Raw genomic sequence first — 16666 nt, 5'->3', positions numbered from 1 at the left:
ACTGACAAACACCTTTTGAGTCAGCACTGTGAGAGATGATTAATATTTAATGGACAGTTTTTCATCTGGTGGAATGGGCACACATTTCCCTAAAAGGAGAAATTTTTGGGACATTATTAAGGGGCCCTCCTTGAAGAAGGTCTGTCCAGTACAAAAATCTCAGTTCAGGCTGCTTTTAAAAATAAATATTCCTTCCAGAATTCACCTTCTGGAGTAGTTATCACAAACTTTTCCATATTCTCAATTTCTGGGTTTACCCTTTCTGGTCAAAGATAGGTCCATACGATAGGTTGAAAATTAATGCTTTTCAGTGACAGTCCTAACTTAAATTTCAGTGGGCAAAAAGATCTAAATATGCAACTTTCTGTGTAATTAACAATATTTAACAGAGTTCAAAATATATTTGGATCTAAAGAAGGAAAACAGTTAAGTCAGCTAAATATTCTTTACTAAGGAGGAAAGCACAACCCAGCCTTCTGATTCCACACACACAAATATTTACTTTTCCTTTAAAGAATGAAAAGTTCATCGATATCCTATAGCACTATCACATGTGATAAATAGAATGGTTAAATTCTTTCTAATTAGCTTGACGTTTCGTATCCCAAGAGATTTACCTTCTTTTTCTTCAAATAAGAAAAAAAAAATACTCAAACAAAATAGGAATAAGGTAAATATATGCTTCATTTCCTTTGATTTTTCTGGATTCTCACATGAGTAATAAAAAAGGAGTGTAATTTGGAATTTAACTATTTGGTTTATCATGATTAAGAGTCTCATATTTAACAAGAATTTGAGTGTTAGAAGAAAAGTAAAGACCAATCTCTTTGTAAGCTTAAAAAAAAAAGGAAAAAAAGCTATCTCCAGATAAAAAAATAACCAAAAAACCTGAGAAACTGAACACTATTTTAGCGACACAGCAAGTTAAGTTCTTTCAGTAGTTAAAAACAGGTTTTTGTTTTATTTTAGGGGGGGAAACATTATAGTGACATCTTCTGGCCAAAGAGAGTACTACGCAATTAACGGTTAACTAAACCAAGTTCACCCTTGGAAACGCAAAGAGCAGTAACCACCTTTGTCAAGATTAGGCATTACTATGAAAGAGTTTGACCCTGTTTCTCTCTGTTACAGCAACAGCCCTCTAGCTTTCACTGAAAGAATGAACTTGAAATGTGTCCTTAAAGGAAATGCATACAGAACAATGCGTACAGCAAAGAAAATCTTTAAATTCTATAATACTGTTTTTCCAAGGAACACTCAATTCTATCTGAATACAGAAATATTTAAGTTTCATTCTAGACTCAAATGTAGACACTTTGGCATCAAGTAAAAAATAGCTAAGGGAGTTCAAGAAAATTCCATTAAACCCTTAAATTCTGAAGCCTGCAATAGTCAAGGAAAGCAGGTACTCAGGCATTGTAAGTCCTGCCTGGCTGGACCTTTTGATCTTACCTTCATAAATTATGACCTGTATGTTTTTCAACTTTTCCCTTTTGGGTAATGTATCTTATTATATAAGAATCCCTCTTTTTCCTAGGAACTTACCCTGCAGATAAATTTTCCACCAAATATTTCATCACCATCTCCTATTGCAAAAAAAAAGCAAGTAATTTCATTTTTTTTAAATTTCTTTTTATCCCCAGAGATCTCAAACAGCAACAGCATTTATACCTTGATGAATAAACCAGCAGATTCCAGAACAGTGAAAATTTCTGTATTTTGCACTGGGATACATAGATACCATTTCATTAAAAATACCAATTTCAATGAAAAATTAAGGTTATACCCATTATAACAAAAACCAAAAAAAAAAACCAATGAGTTGATTCTAATTCATGGAAATCACAGCTATTTCGGAGTAGAACGGCTTCATAGGAGTTTCAATGGCTGTGACTTTTGAGAGGTAGATTGTCAAATCTTTCTTCCAAGGTACCTTAAGATGGAGTCAAACTGTCAACCTTCGGGTTAGTGGCTAAGCGCTTAACTGTTTGCACTACCCAGAGACTCTTTTCAAGGCATTATTGTTATTGTTAAGTGCCCTTAAATCAGTTGCAAATCATAGCGACCCTATATAGGGTTCCCGAAGAGTGGCTGGTAGATTTGAACCACTGACCTTGCAATTAGCAGTACAGTGCTAACTCTTCAACATTGCAAAACATTAAGGTAATACAATTTTCAGTGGCCACGTCACTCTCACAAATATAAGAGAAGGTATCTGATTATGAAATCAAACTTCACATTTTCTTTCTGCTGACGCTGTTGCCAAACAAGCTACAGAAAAGTCAAAAAAGCAAAGAAGCTTACCCATGGAGTGTACCATCAATGCAAGTCTTTTAAGATGGCTGGTGGATCGGTAGATCATGTTATAGCCTCGTTTCCTTACTTTGCTGTGGTGATACTGGATGTAGCGCTCAAGAACTATATGCAGAATCCACAAAATAACTTTTCCAAGGATTATGACTGTCTGAACTTTCAACGGGTTCGTGTAGTTTCCTGGACATTTGTCCTCATGTGGATTAGGATAAGAACAAAGCATACCTGTTAAAAACGCTAAAACAACAAACACAACCTGGTGGGGGAAAAAAAGGCAATAGGATTATTACTAAATTATTTGGACTTGGAAAACACTTACTATCCCAGCACATACTTTTAAGACTATTACTTATTTTACCCTTTGTTTATGAATACATTTATAAGCATATGTCTTTTACCATTTTTATGAATTTTTCTTAACCAAATATAAAATCTGCAGAAAATTGGGAATACACAAAATCACAGAAGTTCAGCCCTATCAAAGATTTAATGTTATGTGTAATTTCCTGCATACCTTTCTTTCATTAAAGAGTAAAATGGTTAATTTAGCATCTCAAAGGTAATTAATAAAAATTATGGCTTAAAAAATGTATTTCTCATTTTCTAAGAATAAGAATAACAAAACAATTAGCTTAACAAAAATGTACAAGATTGGTGCAAGAACACAGGCAAACAGATATTTTCATATATTGGTGACAGAACTGGGAATTGCTTTTGGAAATTAATATGGAAACATTTTTATCCAGAAATCCTGCCATCAAATAAAAGCACAAGATGTAGGATATAGGACACAAATATTTACTACATGTCTTTTTAAGTGCAAATAACTAAAGTTGCCCACGTGTATGTGTCCATCCATAGTACCATGCCTGTATAAATAACACATCCATCCATATTATAGGATACTATACAGCCACAAAAAGAGTAACTCAAATCTCCATGTACTGGTCCGGATGGACGTCTATGCAGAGCAGTGGTTCTCAAAGTGTACTTTCCAGACCAAGAACATAAGCATCCCCTGAGAATTCAAATTCTAACAAAAACTGAAATAGTAGCATGTGACAAATTATTTAAAACATTTGTCAAAAGTAGTAATAATTGCTATTGCTATCACAGATTGAATTGTGTCCACCCACCATTACTCCCCCCCACAAAAATTAAGCACCTCTGGTGGCTTAGTGGTTAAGAGTCGGGCTGTTAATCTCAAGGTCAGCAGTTTGAAACACTAGCAGGAAAGTTCTGCAGGTGAAAGATGAGGCTTTCTGCTCCCATAAAGTTTTGTTGTTGTTGTTACGTGCCATTAGGTCAGTTCCAACCTATAGCGACCCTGTATAGGGTTTCCCAGTAGCAACTGGTAGTTTAAACCACCGACCTTGTGGTTCAAACCAACTTTGCAGTCCAGCAGCCTCAGAAACCCTATACAGGGTGGCTACGAGTTGGAACCGACTCCACAGCACATAACCACCATCACCACCTCCAGAAAATGTGTTGGAATCCTAGGCCCTGTGGACATAATCCTGTTTAGAAATAGGTGTTTCTTTGCTTTGTAAGGTTACTATGAGTTGGATCATCTTGACAATGGGTCTGATTTGATTTCTCAGTGATGTTGTTTTCAAGTGCCTTAGAGTCAGTTCTGACTTACAGTGACCTGGTATATGGTTTCTGAGTAGCAACTGGTAGGTTTGAATCACTGAGTGTGCAGTTAGTAGTCCACTGTTCATTCTACAGTACCACGCATAGGGTATTATTTTCAATTTAATAATTTTTTAACCACTTATGAAAAAAGCAGTTTAGACACAGAGGCACACACACACTCATGAGAGAAGACAAATGTCATGTGAGGATCATCAAGGAACCAAAAATACTGGTACTGACATGGAAGGAATTAAGAGACAAGACCCTGACTTTGGTTTTTAGCCTTCAGAACTGGTAAGAAAATGAGTTTCTGTTCTTTAAAGATACCTACTTGTAGACTTCTGTTATATCAGAACTAAGATACTGAAAATATTGCTATGGCAATTCAAGATCTAGATAATCAGAAAAGAAAATTTTGAAAAGTCAACATATTTCCTAGAGTGAGTTATGTGACCACCTCACTTTAGTTCCTCTATATACTCTCTGAAAGAGACCATTGTCCGGAGAGAACAGTCGCTAGAGAAGGATGTCATGCTGGGTAAGGTGGAGGATCAGAGAAAAAGAGGAAGACCCCCAATGAGATGGATCAGCCAGGTGGCATCATTGATGGCGTCAAGTGTGGTGGCGGTAGTGAGGTTGACCCAGGATCGGACATTGTTTCGTTCTGCTGTGCATGCGGTCGCTATGAGTCGGTTCCAACTCGATGGCTCCTGACAACAACAACAACATATACTCTCTGGGGAGTAGCATAGAGATCTACCCTTCCTGCAGCCAAGGCTAAGTCTTGGATATAAAATTTCCCCATAATAAATCACTTATTTAACCTGGAGTGGTCCCTTCCTTTGATCTATTCCAACCCTTCTACATATTGTAGCCACTTTCAGACTTCCCCAGGAGAACACCCCCACCCAGCACCACCACTCCACATATAGTGTACATTAAACCCGACTGTTCCATTTTGTATAAAGGAGCCCTAGTAGCATAGTGGGCTATGCATTTGAATCCATCAGCCATTCACCAGGAGAAAGATGATCCTTATTGCTCCTGTAAAACTTTACAGCTTCAGGGATACAGGGTCACTATGAGTAGGAATCAAGTCAACAATACACAGCAGCAGCAGCAGCAGCAGCAGCAGCACACAGACATTAGGTGGTCTTTAACACTTTAAGTTATAAAGATTAAGATTTTCTTAGTTCTAAAGCTAGGGCAGTCAATATCACAGAATCAAAGGCATGATGCACCAGAGGAATTGAAAAACAATTCAAAGGGAGTAGTAGTTAATCTTCTATTTCAGAATCAGAGGACCTTAGGACCAGCATGAAGGAAAAGCATAAGTGGAGCCTGGGATCCTAACCAGAAAAGCGGAGACAGCAGATACAGTGGCAGAGATGACGACATAGACAAACAAGAGTAGCTGAGGACTCCAGGCCCATGGACTGAGCGAGAAGAGCTGTGTGCCTATGGGCAGGAGGCTGGCTTGCTAATTGTGCCCTTTAGACATTTAACCAAATATGTATTTTCTGTTTTGTTATGTGTACATCGGGAAAAATAAAAAGGAATAGAGGTAAATACTGTTGACTAATGGTACATGGAAGGGATTGTAATCATTACAATGAAATAAAATATAATTTATTTAATGTAAAACTGCTATCTGCCCTTTAAACTACCACTCAATTTATTTAAAAAAAAATAACTAAAGATTCAGTTCTACGCTCAGAAATAAATAGTTTTATAATAGGATCACATGACTGTTTCTAGCAACAAACTATTAAATACAGAAATATATGTAAGCAATATGTATTTCTTTTGGCTTTAAAAACTTTTAAAAACTGCAAGTGGTCATATACACACTGTTGTAAACATTTTTAAAATTCAATATAATCATGAAGATTACCCTATGCTAAAATGTATACATCTAGCCCATTTCTTTTGAACAGTTGCATAATGTTCCCTTATGGTAGGAACACAAAGTGTCCTCTTGACGGCATCCATATTGCAGTCCCTTGATAATGTAGACAGTATTGTTATGATCAGCATCCTCGGTGTTAGGTGCTATGGAGTCAGCTCTTGTATAAAGAGATCCTTTATACAATAAAATGAAAAGCACTGCCCTGTCCGTGCCATCCTCTCAATTGTTACTACGTTTGAGTTTGCTGCTGTAGAACTCACTGAAGGTTTTATTTTTTTCACGGACCGTCTACTTTATCAAGCATGACATCCTTCTCCAAGGACTGGTTCCTTCTGACATCATGTCCAAAGTACATGAAACAGGCTCACCATCCTTGCTTCTAAGGAGCATACTGACAAATTTGTTTATCCTGGTAGTTCAGGCTATATTTAATATTCTTTGTCAACACCATAATTAAAATGCATCAGTTCTTCTCTAGTCTTCCTTATTCACTGCCCAGAATCTGAGATAACTGAAAATGCATATGAGGTAATTGAAAATACCATGGCTTGGGTCACGTGACATCTTTCCTTTTCAACACTTAAAGAGGTCTTTCGCAGAAGATTCGCCCAATGCAATGTGTCCTGTGATTTCTTGACTGTTGCTTCCACAGGTATTAATTGTGGATCTAAGTAAAACGAAACTCTTTACAACTTCAATATAGTCTCCATTTATCATCTAATTGCAAGGATACTTTCATGTTGAAGTATTATCCATATTGAAGGCTGTCGTCTTTAATCTTCAACAGTAAGTGCTCGAAGTAACAACGTCCTTCCAAAAATCTAAACCCACTGCCCACAAGTTAGCCATTGACCCACAGCAACCCTATAGGACAGAGCAGAACTGCTCCACAGAGATGTCCTCTTCACAGAAGCAGACGGCCACATCTTTCTCCTGGCTGTTGGGTTCCTAATGCTGAGCATGTTAGCAGTCAAACACTTAAACCACTGCAATACTAGCAGTGGTGATTATTACTGTTGTTGAGTGCCGTCAAGTCAGCTGACTCACAGCAACCCTGTTTAGGGTTTCCAAGAGTAGCGAGTGAATTTGAACTACTGACCTTGCAACTGCAGTACAGTGCTGTACAGTTAAATTGCCCTCTGAGGACCTTATAGAATTTTAGGGAACATCACTTTCTCCCCAGCCAACTTACGTGTACTAACAAGAGAAGATTTGCTATTATGACTGTAGGAAGAGGATGAAATCTGGGTCTAAATTGAGCTTGCAATGAATGGTGTGGTGGAAGACGGGCATCTAGAAGGGGATCATCTTCAATACTTTGGGTAAGATCCAAGGAACCCTATGCAGAAAAAAAAAGCAAGTTACAATCACTACTTCCGGATTATTTCTCTAAAACAAACTATAAAGCTTTTAAAACCATTACACAAGTAACAGGCAAGAAAAGGTATTTCCTATCTAAAGCCAATTTTTCAAAAACCCTTTATATAATTCTAATGTCTACAACTTGGTGAAGCAACAAGCATTAAAACAGGTGGAGGACATCCTATTTATCTTTTACACCTCACAAACAAGGTAATCCATAATGAGAAAAAAGCAAATAACTTTCTTCAAGTAGCCCCAAGCTCAGATATACTACTTTAAATTACCTACATTTTTTAAACAAAATTATAGTATATAGTTGTGATATTTAAACGTCTGTGATGTCCCAAAGAATTCTGAATAGTGGGTGAAGACTTTAGATTTGAACTGCATGGGCTCATGTCCACTTATACGTGTATGAATTGCTTTAGTGTTTTTGACTGATATTCGCAAGATTTGAGTTCACCGCTATAGTAACGGGGAAAAAAAGTGTGTGTAAGTGACGCCCAGGTAGTTCAAACTTGTGTTGTTCTAAGATCAATTGTAGTTGTAATTTCACTGAAATTGCAGATTAATGTTGAATAATGTGGGCTGTCATCCAAGCAATTTAGTTAGTTATAATGAAAGGTGGTATCTTGACAGGAACACTACACTACAGTTCTCTGAAGCATTCAAACAATCCACAGTAATCCAATCTTGGACCTTTACTGAATACTGGTGGTGGTGGTGGTGGTGCACCCTGGAGCCGGTTCCAACTCATAGCGACCCTGTATAGGGCTTCTGAGGCTGTAAATCTTTATGGGAGCAGAAAGCCTCATCCTTCTCTCATGGAACAGATGGTAGTTTTGAACTAGCTGACCTTGAGATTAGCAGCCTGACTCATAACCACTACAATAGCAGAGCTCCTGTACAGGGTCGCTATGAGTCGGTTCCGACTCCACGGCACATAACAACAACAACAACAACTATGCATAAAAGAAGCCCTGGTGGTGCAATGTTAAGTGCTTGACTGTTAGCCAAAAGATCCTCAATTTGAACCCACCAGCCACTCTGAAACAAAGACCTGGCAATCTGCTCCCTTAGGGATTAAGCCTGGGAAACCCTATGGGACAGCTCAACCTTACCCTATAAAGTTGTTATAAGTTGGAATCATCTAGATGGCACACAACAGCAAAAACACTATATATAAAGCACTGTGCCTGAGAGAAAAAATAACATGCAGTCCCTGTCCAAAAGATTATGTTTTCATTGAAGAGGTTAAAGACAAAGGACTGAAGAACCAAGGAACAACATAATGAATAATTAATAAAATATTGGCAAAGGATAATATGGAGACGTACCAAATAAATTAGCAAATGAAAAAGCACAAATGACGCAACAAAGTTAGAAAGTTGGTGACCTGCACTGCAATGAGATGGAAGTGAAAACTGTATGACAAAAGGGAAACCCTGAGAATATGATTAAGAATGAGGCTAAGGACTCTTTACTTTACAAAGGACAGAAAGTGTAACAAATAGAATAAGGGATGGTTGTTGGTAGGAGGATTACAAAGATAAACATTGTCATCTAAGACATGATCCAGGCGTCCTGGTGTGATATTCATTAGTAAATACTTTAAGTCCCCTTCACTTTCAGCAAACAAGGTAATATCATCTGCATATCACAGGTTGTTAATGAGTCTTCCTCCAATCCTGATGTCACGTTTTTTTTCACATAATCCAGCTTCTCAGATTATTAGCTCAGCATACAGGCTGAGTAAGTATGGTGAAAGAATACAACCCTGTCGCACACCTTTCTTCATTTTAAACCATTCAGTGTTCCCATGTTCTGCTCGAACAACTGCCTCTTGGCCCATGTACAAATTCCTCATGAGTATAATTAAGTGTTCCAGAATACTCAGACCTCACAGTGTTGTCCATAGCTTCTCTGTACCAAAAGAAAATGGTTGATGTTCAACCATTCAAAAGGTAACATATGACCAAGAGCCAATGATACTGAAGGAGGAAGTTGTCATGTCTGACAACTGGCTATACTCTGTGATGCATGGAGAAATTAAACCAAGTAGAGGTGACAGGAGATAAAAAATAACAAGGAAGACACAAATGAAAATAGTAAAGTTAAAACCAGGTGGGACACAGTACTCTGATGGAGATACTGTGACTGACACCCAGTGTGGAAAGTATATTTTATATACATAACAAAAGAGGTGCTGGGAGCAGGGAAAAGAGTGCAATATCTGGTGTTATTGATGCATGCTGTAAGCGGGACCTTATCAGAAGAATGTAACTTGTAGTTGCTAGGGAAACAGAGATAGGGCAGTTAGATGTTTATGCAGACTTGAACTGAAGGTCATACAAGGAAAAACCCTTGCAAGTTCCCTGTCCCCCAAGGCAGCCTTGTTGTTGTCTCCATTAAGTTTGATTTAGGTCTTTTTATATCTTCAAAGTCTCTTAATTTTTCATATATGCAGAGAAGTTACAATAATTGTTTAATGTTTCCTTGCTAATTCTAACATCTGAGTCTGTTTCAACGATCTCATTATAGGTGGTATTTCCTTAATTTTATATTACCTACCATTACAAATTTTACCTCTTTGGATGCTCAACATTTGTGTGTTCTTATAAACTGTCTAGACCTTTGTTCTGAAGAGTAACTGAACTATCTGAAAACAGTTTAATCCTTTTTGTCTTGTTCTGAAGTCTTACTAGGTAAAACGAGAGCCATATATATTGTTGTTAAGTGCCACTGAGTTGGTTCTGACTCATAGTGACCCTGTAAATGGTTTCTGAGGAGCAGCTGGTGGATTTGAACCACCAACGTTGCAGTTACCAGTCAGTCCAGTGCTTACCAAACAGCACCACACCAGGACTCCAGAGCCATTTATGTTGCTAAGCGCCATCATGTCAGTTCTGACTCATAGCAACTCTGTATAGATTTCGAGGCTTCAAAACTTTGCATGAGCAGAAAGCTTCATTTTCCCCCAGCAGTGCAGCTGGCAGGGTTGAGCCGAACACCTTATAATTCACAGTCCAGTGCTGATGGTATAGTCTTGGGACTAATTAATCCCACTACTGATTCAAAATCCTTTGAGTACTGTACCTAATGCCCTGTGAACTATGAGGTTTTCCATCCTGGTTGGTGGAACAGGCACTTCACCTGGTTCTGGGGAGCAATGAATACTGTTCTCTTTACTCCTTTCAGGTAGTTTTTTGCCAAGCTTTTAAGGATATTTCTCAAATACTTACGCCCTCATCAGTAGCCCTTACGCATGGTGGCCTGCATGGTGCCTTGATCTCCCCAGATTCAACAACATAACCTCAACTCAAGGAGTCTGCCTAGCTCCAGCAGGATTCCCCTTCACTCTTGTCTACCACAGCCTGAAAACTCAAGGCAGTAAAACTATGACAGTTACAGGGTTCTTTGTTTCTCATCTCTCAAAGATCACTGTCTTTCACTGACTATTATCTAATGTCCAGCATGGTTATAACTTGTTTCATATATCATACATGCTTTTTGGTTATTTCATACAACAACTGCCCTGTTACTCCAACTTGTCCAGGAATGGAAGTTCCTCTTTTACATCTCTTGCAATACTAAACACAAGTATTTTTTTTCTATTTTAAACTCCTATAAAATGTACTATCACTTGCCATCAAGTCAATTTCAATTCATGATGATCCCATGTGTGTTAAGAGTAGAGGTGTGCTCCACAGAATTTTCAATGGCTAATTTTGGAGTCCTGGTATGGCGCTGACGGTTAATGTGCTGGACTGTAGAGTTGGCTTGGACCAAAAGGCCGGCGGTTCAAGCTCACCAGCTGCTCCCTGGAAACCCTGTATAGGGTCACTATGAGTTGGAATCCAAATCGATGGCACTTAGTGAGTGTGAGTGAATTTTTAAAAAGTAGATCACTGTGCCTTTCTTCTGAGGAGCCCCTGGGTGGACTCAAACTGCCAAGCTTTCATTTAGCGGCCAAGTGCGTTAACCATTTAGTGCATTCAGGCACCCTACAAAATGTACTGCTCATAACATTCATTGTGGATATTTCATATGTTGGCTTATACTGGGTTTTTTTTTCGGTGTACCTCTTTTTTTTAACCTTACAGCATTGAAGGGTTTGAGAACTACAGTACAGTGTCCTTTCTACGGCTTTTACTAGATGTAAAGAAAATGTATTTGCTTAACATTAAATACACTGTCACATAGATCTTATAAGAAATATGCATAAAAACTATAACAACAGTACCCACCCTACAAATTCACCTAAAAATGACAGGTGAGAGGAAGAGAATTCTTGAAATCAAAAAATTTCATCATTAATTGTGACTGTAAAACTTGGAACTCTAGGGACCGGTCAGTTTTGCCATTCCACTGGGTATAAAAAAGAGCCATCTCAGAAATAGGAAGTGAGGGGCTGGGGGGGGGGGCAGGGGAACAGAGGGAACCTCACTATCATCAAGGAGTACAGAGCATACTTTGGGCCCTGAGGTCCTTGTACACAGAAACTTCTTGATCCAGGAGGCAGAGAGCTATGACAATAGAAGGGTGGCAAAGGGGCAGCAGAGAACTAAGACGCAAAGCACAAGACAGAGTAACATGCTTCCCAACTGACCCACAGAGCCAGTAAGGCTGAGTGTCTTCAAGCAGGCGGCTCACTTGTGGTGCGGGGCGGGGTACATCTAGGTAACTAATAGGAGCAGCTACGTTTGCTGACCCACCAGGTGTCTTCAGGCTGAAACTTACTTAAGATGGAAAGAAGTGTCTTATGGACATTTACCTGCAATGCTAAAAAGCTTTATAACACTGCTTGAGCAGGGCAGAGGCCAAGGAACCACATGGTAACAGGCTTGGGGCATGGGTACAGGTGAGAGGCAGCACTCTTGACTATATCCTGTAGCCAATAACTATAATCAACATCTGTAAAAGACAACTGTTTTATTTTTGTTGTTGTTTTGTCTACAGGGTATCTCTTCCCTCTTCTTTTGTGACAAACCTGTATTTCCTTTGGGGACTTACCTATCTACCTCTATATTAAGTCTCTTTGGGAATATCCTTCAATACACTTCACCTAACTCTGGTTAAGGGATTATCATGGAACCAAAGAGGGTCCAGCCAATGCAACTCTCTATGAGCAACAAAACAAAGAGATCATGATTGAGGAAGATTAATTCGAGGACCAAAAAAAGAAGCCAAACCCACTGACATCAAGTCAGTTCAACTCACAGTAAACCTACATGTGACAAATAACTGCCTCACAGGGTTTTCAAGGCTCTAACCTTTATGGAAGCAGCTGGTACATTCTAATGGTCAACCTTCCGGTTCACAGTTAAGTGCTTAACCACTGTACTACCAGAGGTCCTTAATTCTAGAACACAATCTTTGGGGGGGGGGGGGAACGGGACAAAAACAACTCCCGTCACTTAGGTCTCTTGAGCACCCTAGCTTGGGTTCTTTCAAAGTTCTAGTTATAGTTATTAAACCTACACTATATTCCTTTCTTTCTTCCTTCCACCAAAAATTTGTTTCACCACTTGCAAACAAAGAACCCGAATTAATACAGTTTGAGCTCTTTTAACTTCTTTACTACTTCTTTACATATCTGGGTCTATGACATGGCCCAGCATTTTTACATTTTTACTGAATGCTAGAAATCACATCCATAAAATACTAAAAGCAGCCATCTTGCTAGGAGCTAAAGTAATCTAGAGACATAGCTGTTGGTAAAACTTTAATCTCCAATTATTTGGTGAAATAGATTTTTAAGATTATTCATTATAAAGAAAGTTATAAAGAAAAAAAAGTCTCTCCTTTTCCTCTTGAATATTCAATTTTTCCACAAACTCTCAGCTTTTGAAGCTCACCTTTAATACTCAAATACAATGGATTCTAAATACATTCATCTATGAATCGCAAATCGATTTCAAGGTCTTACAGCTAGTTTTCCATTCTATCAAATGAAAAATGATATTTTAGTCTTATTATTCAATATTGTTGTTGTTGTTGTTGTGTGCCATCGAGTAGGATCTGACACATATCCACCCTATATAGGGTTTCCAAAGAGCAGCAGGTGGGTTTGAACTGCCAACCTTATAGTTAACAGTCAAATGATTATCCTACAGAGCCACACCAGCGCTCTATTAGACAATGTGCAGTCTTTATTTACTCAAGATTATTTAGTTATAGTCACTGTTGCACAAGAATCTAAGCTGTCCTATGGATGGAGCAACGTTTCATGTGTTTTGTTTTTTTTTCATTCATTCCTATTAATTTACTAATCCAAAGTGCATCAACTTGGCATATCTCTAGGGCAAGAATTATTCTTATAGGCCCATGGGGCAACCCAGTTGATTCTGGGCTCAAAGACATATGCTTCCCCAAAATGTCTTAAAATAGTTAAGCAAAAATGTATGCAATTGTGCCATTGATAGAACAGGGACGTGAGGAAGGAGAAATAGACACACACACCCCCACCCCAACAGTAGGGGGAAAGAGGAGCAGACCTCCCCCATAGAAACATGCTAACAGCCACAAGAGAAGCCACACAACAGTCAGTTAAGAAACGCACAGGAGGCCATCGGTGAAAAGAGACCACTAACACAGGTGTTGAGACAAGATGACAAGATAAGGAGATGAGAGACTGAAATGCCTATGAGTTACCAGAACGTCAGAAATGGCCTTATAACAGCATAAATAACCCCTAAACAGTCATGTTCCATGTCTATCTCACTGGCTTTCAGAGAAAGACCCGTTTGTTTATCTAGTGTACTTTAGCTTTCTATTAAACTCTTCCCTTGCACTTCTGTTGTCTTGTGGCCCAGACACCTCACCCGAATCTGTAACTCCTTGCTAGAAGTCCAGGAGAATTCCTGAGTTGTTTGATCACGTCATGCCACTGTACTACGTAACCTGTAAACAGGGTTACTCGCTTTTTCACTAATCTGGGTTGTTGTTGTTAAGTGTCGTCGAGTTAGTTTCAACTCATAGCAACCCTGTATAGGGCTTCCATGGGATGGCTGGTAAACTTGAACCATCGACCTTACAATTCAAACCGACCTTGCAATCCAGAGTATTAATCCACAGTGCCACACCAGGACTACTGGTTTAAACTCTCCTAAACTAAATTAAGAAAAAAGGAGCTCTGTTAGCCGAAAGGTCAGCAGTTCAAATCTACCTGCTGCTCTGTGGCAGAATGAGGCAGCTTTCTGCTCCCATAAGAGTTACAGCCTCAAACCCTATACAGGGTCACCATAGTTGGAACTGACTCCAACTATAACTAGATTCAGGAGCACTGTGGCTCCGTTGGATAAGCACTGGACTGTGAACCACAAGGTCAATGGTTCAAGTCCACTATACGCTCTGCAGGAGAAAAATGTGACTTTCTGCTCCCACAAAGATATAAAATCTTGGAAACCCTATCAGTCGGAAATGAGTCGATGGCACTGAACAGCGTACACAGATTCAAAACAGCTTACGACAGTTTTCTTTAATATAGGCGATGCGAGTGACAGGTCAGCCCGAGAGATTGGCGTTGGGGCCGCTTCTGGTCTAGTTTTCTAAAACCGGATTGGGAGCCATGCAAAGAGAGACAGACCCCTGTGCCTCCTAGGGATTCTGATCTAATCCCACAGCCCAGCGTACAGAGATGCGACCGAAGGAAGAGCCGTCAGGCTAGACGCGCATGACGTGAAGAGTCCAGTTCCAGGATCACAGATGTACGCCGCACGTGAGCTAGGCACTAGCTTGGAGTCTCCAGACCTGCGCGCCTACCACACAGGAACCTACTCCGGTCTCCACCCGGAGAAATAAGCTCAGAGCTGGAACTGACTGGGGGAGGGGGGGGGACCGAACTCACGATGGCCAGCCGACTTCTAACACAATGGCGCTCCCCAACTTGGCCCTGCGAGCAGGCGGCGCCCCGCCGCAGTGGCTGGAGTAGCTTTTCCCCCAGTCGCCGCCCCGCGCACCCTATCACAGAAACAAGGGGATTCCCATTTGCCACTTCCGTGCACTCACGTCCTCCATCCTACTTGCAGACGCCATTGCCCAATACTTGAAACCGAGCCCTGGCCCGCAGGGCCTCTTCAACGCCTCCGCGCAGCCGGAGGAGGAAGACGGCAACCTACAGATCTAGTCGGCCACGCCCTAGGCACACCCACTTTCCTCCGCCCCGTCTTTGGCTGAGCCCGGGCCCCGCCTCCTCACTCGCGATTGGGCGAGCTAATGAGAGAGGCGTGCTCAGCTAAGCCCTGAAGAATGAGGCTATTGGTCTGAGCCACAGGAAATGTTTTCGATTCGCGCAGTTTCCAGCAATAGTGTGTCTGTTTCTTGCTGTGGGTTAGTGCCGAATCATTCAAAATATAACTATTTTCCGCTGCCACTAATGCTTTTCAAAAAGTTAACTTCTTTTGGTCTTGCTTATTTTTTGTTTGCAAGCACAGCTATTTTATTGTTGTTAAAGGCCATGGAGTCCGTTCCGACTCATAGCGACCAAGTATAGGCTTTCCGAGGAGCCGCAGATGATTTTGAACCGCCGACCTTGGGTCCAGTGCTTATCTTATAGCGCCACAGGAGGACGCTAAGCACAGCTATTGTTGTTGTTAGGTACCATCGAGTAGGTGCCAACTCATAGAGACCCTTTGCGCAACAGAACGAAACACTGCCTGGTCCTGGGCCAACCTCACAATTGCTGCCACGCTTGAGCCCATTGATGCTGCCACTTTACCAGTCCATATCGCTGGGGATCTTCCTCTTTTTCTCTGACCCTCCACCTTACTAAACATGATATCCTTCTCCAGCAACTAGTCCCTCCTGACAGTATGTCCGAAGTATGAAAGATAAAGTTTGACCATCCTGGCCTCCAAGAAGCACTCTGGCTGCACTTCTTCTAACACAGATCTGTTTGTTCCTTTGGTAGCCCATGGCACTTTCAATATTCTCCTCCAACACCATAACTCAAAAGCATCAATTCTTCTACGGTCTTCCTTATTCACTGTCCAGCTTTCGCATGCATATGAGGTTATTGAAAATACCATGGGTTGGGTCAGGCACATCTTAGTCCTCAAGCTGACATCTTAAAGGTCTTGTGCAACAGATTTGCCTAATGCAATGCATCATTTGATTTCTTGACTGCTGCTTCCATGAATATTGATAGATGACCCAAAAAGAATGAAGTCCTTGACAACTTCAATCTTTTCCCATGGATAAGAATGTTGTTTATTGGTCCAGTGCTGAGGATTTTTGTTTTCTTTACCTTGAGATGCAATCCATACTGAAGGCTGTGCTCTTTGATCTTCATCAGTAAATGCTTTTAAGTCCTCTTCACTTTTAGCAAGCAAGGTTGTATCATCTGCATATTGCAGGTTGTTAATGAGTCTTCCTCCAATCCTGATGCCACAGTTTTCTTCATAGAACCCAGCTTTTCGGATTATTTCCTCAGCATACAGGTTGAAT

General features: G+C 40.2%; 1 protein-coding gene across 1 annotated transcript in view; it reads right to left on the bottom strand.

The window, feature by feature from the left end:
- The window catches only part of LOC102837972 (transmembrane protein 192-like), a 35924-nt gene extending 20668 nt beyond the window's left edge, over positions 1 to 15256 (bottom strand). Inside the window, exons 1-3 of the mRNA XM_006864554.1 lie at positions 15230 to 15256; positions 7050 to 7196; positions 2305 to 2569 (exon numbers count right to left, since the gene is read on the bottom strand). Coding sequence (XP_006864616.1) covers positions 2305 to 2569; positions 7050 to 7196; positions 15230 to 15256 — 439 coding nt within the window. The remainder of the gene's footprint in view (positions 1 to 2304; positions 2570 to 7049; positions 7197 to 15229) is intronic.
- Between the last annotated feature and the right edge of the window lie 1410 nt (positions 15257 to 16666).

The sequence above is a fragment of the Chrysochloris asiatica genome, unplaced genomic scaffold (assembly GCF_000296735.1).
Source record: "Chrysochloris asiatica unplaced genomic scaffold, ChrAsi1.0 scaffold00066, whole genome shotgun sequence".
NCBI classification, from domain to species: Eukaryota; Metazoa; Chordata; class Mammalia; order Afrosoricida; family Chrysochloridae; genus Chrysochloris; species Chrysochloris asiatica.
The sequence above is the reverse complement of the archived record's forward strand: the minus strand, read 5'-3'. Positions and strand labels throughout refer to the sequence as shown.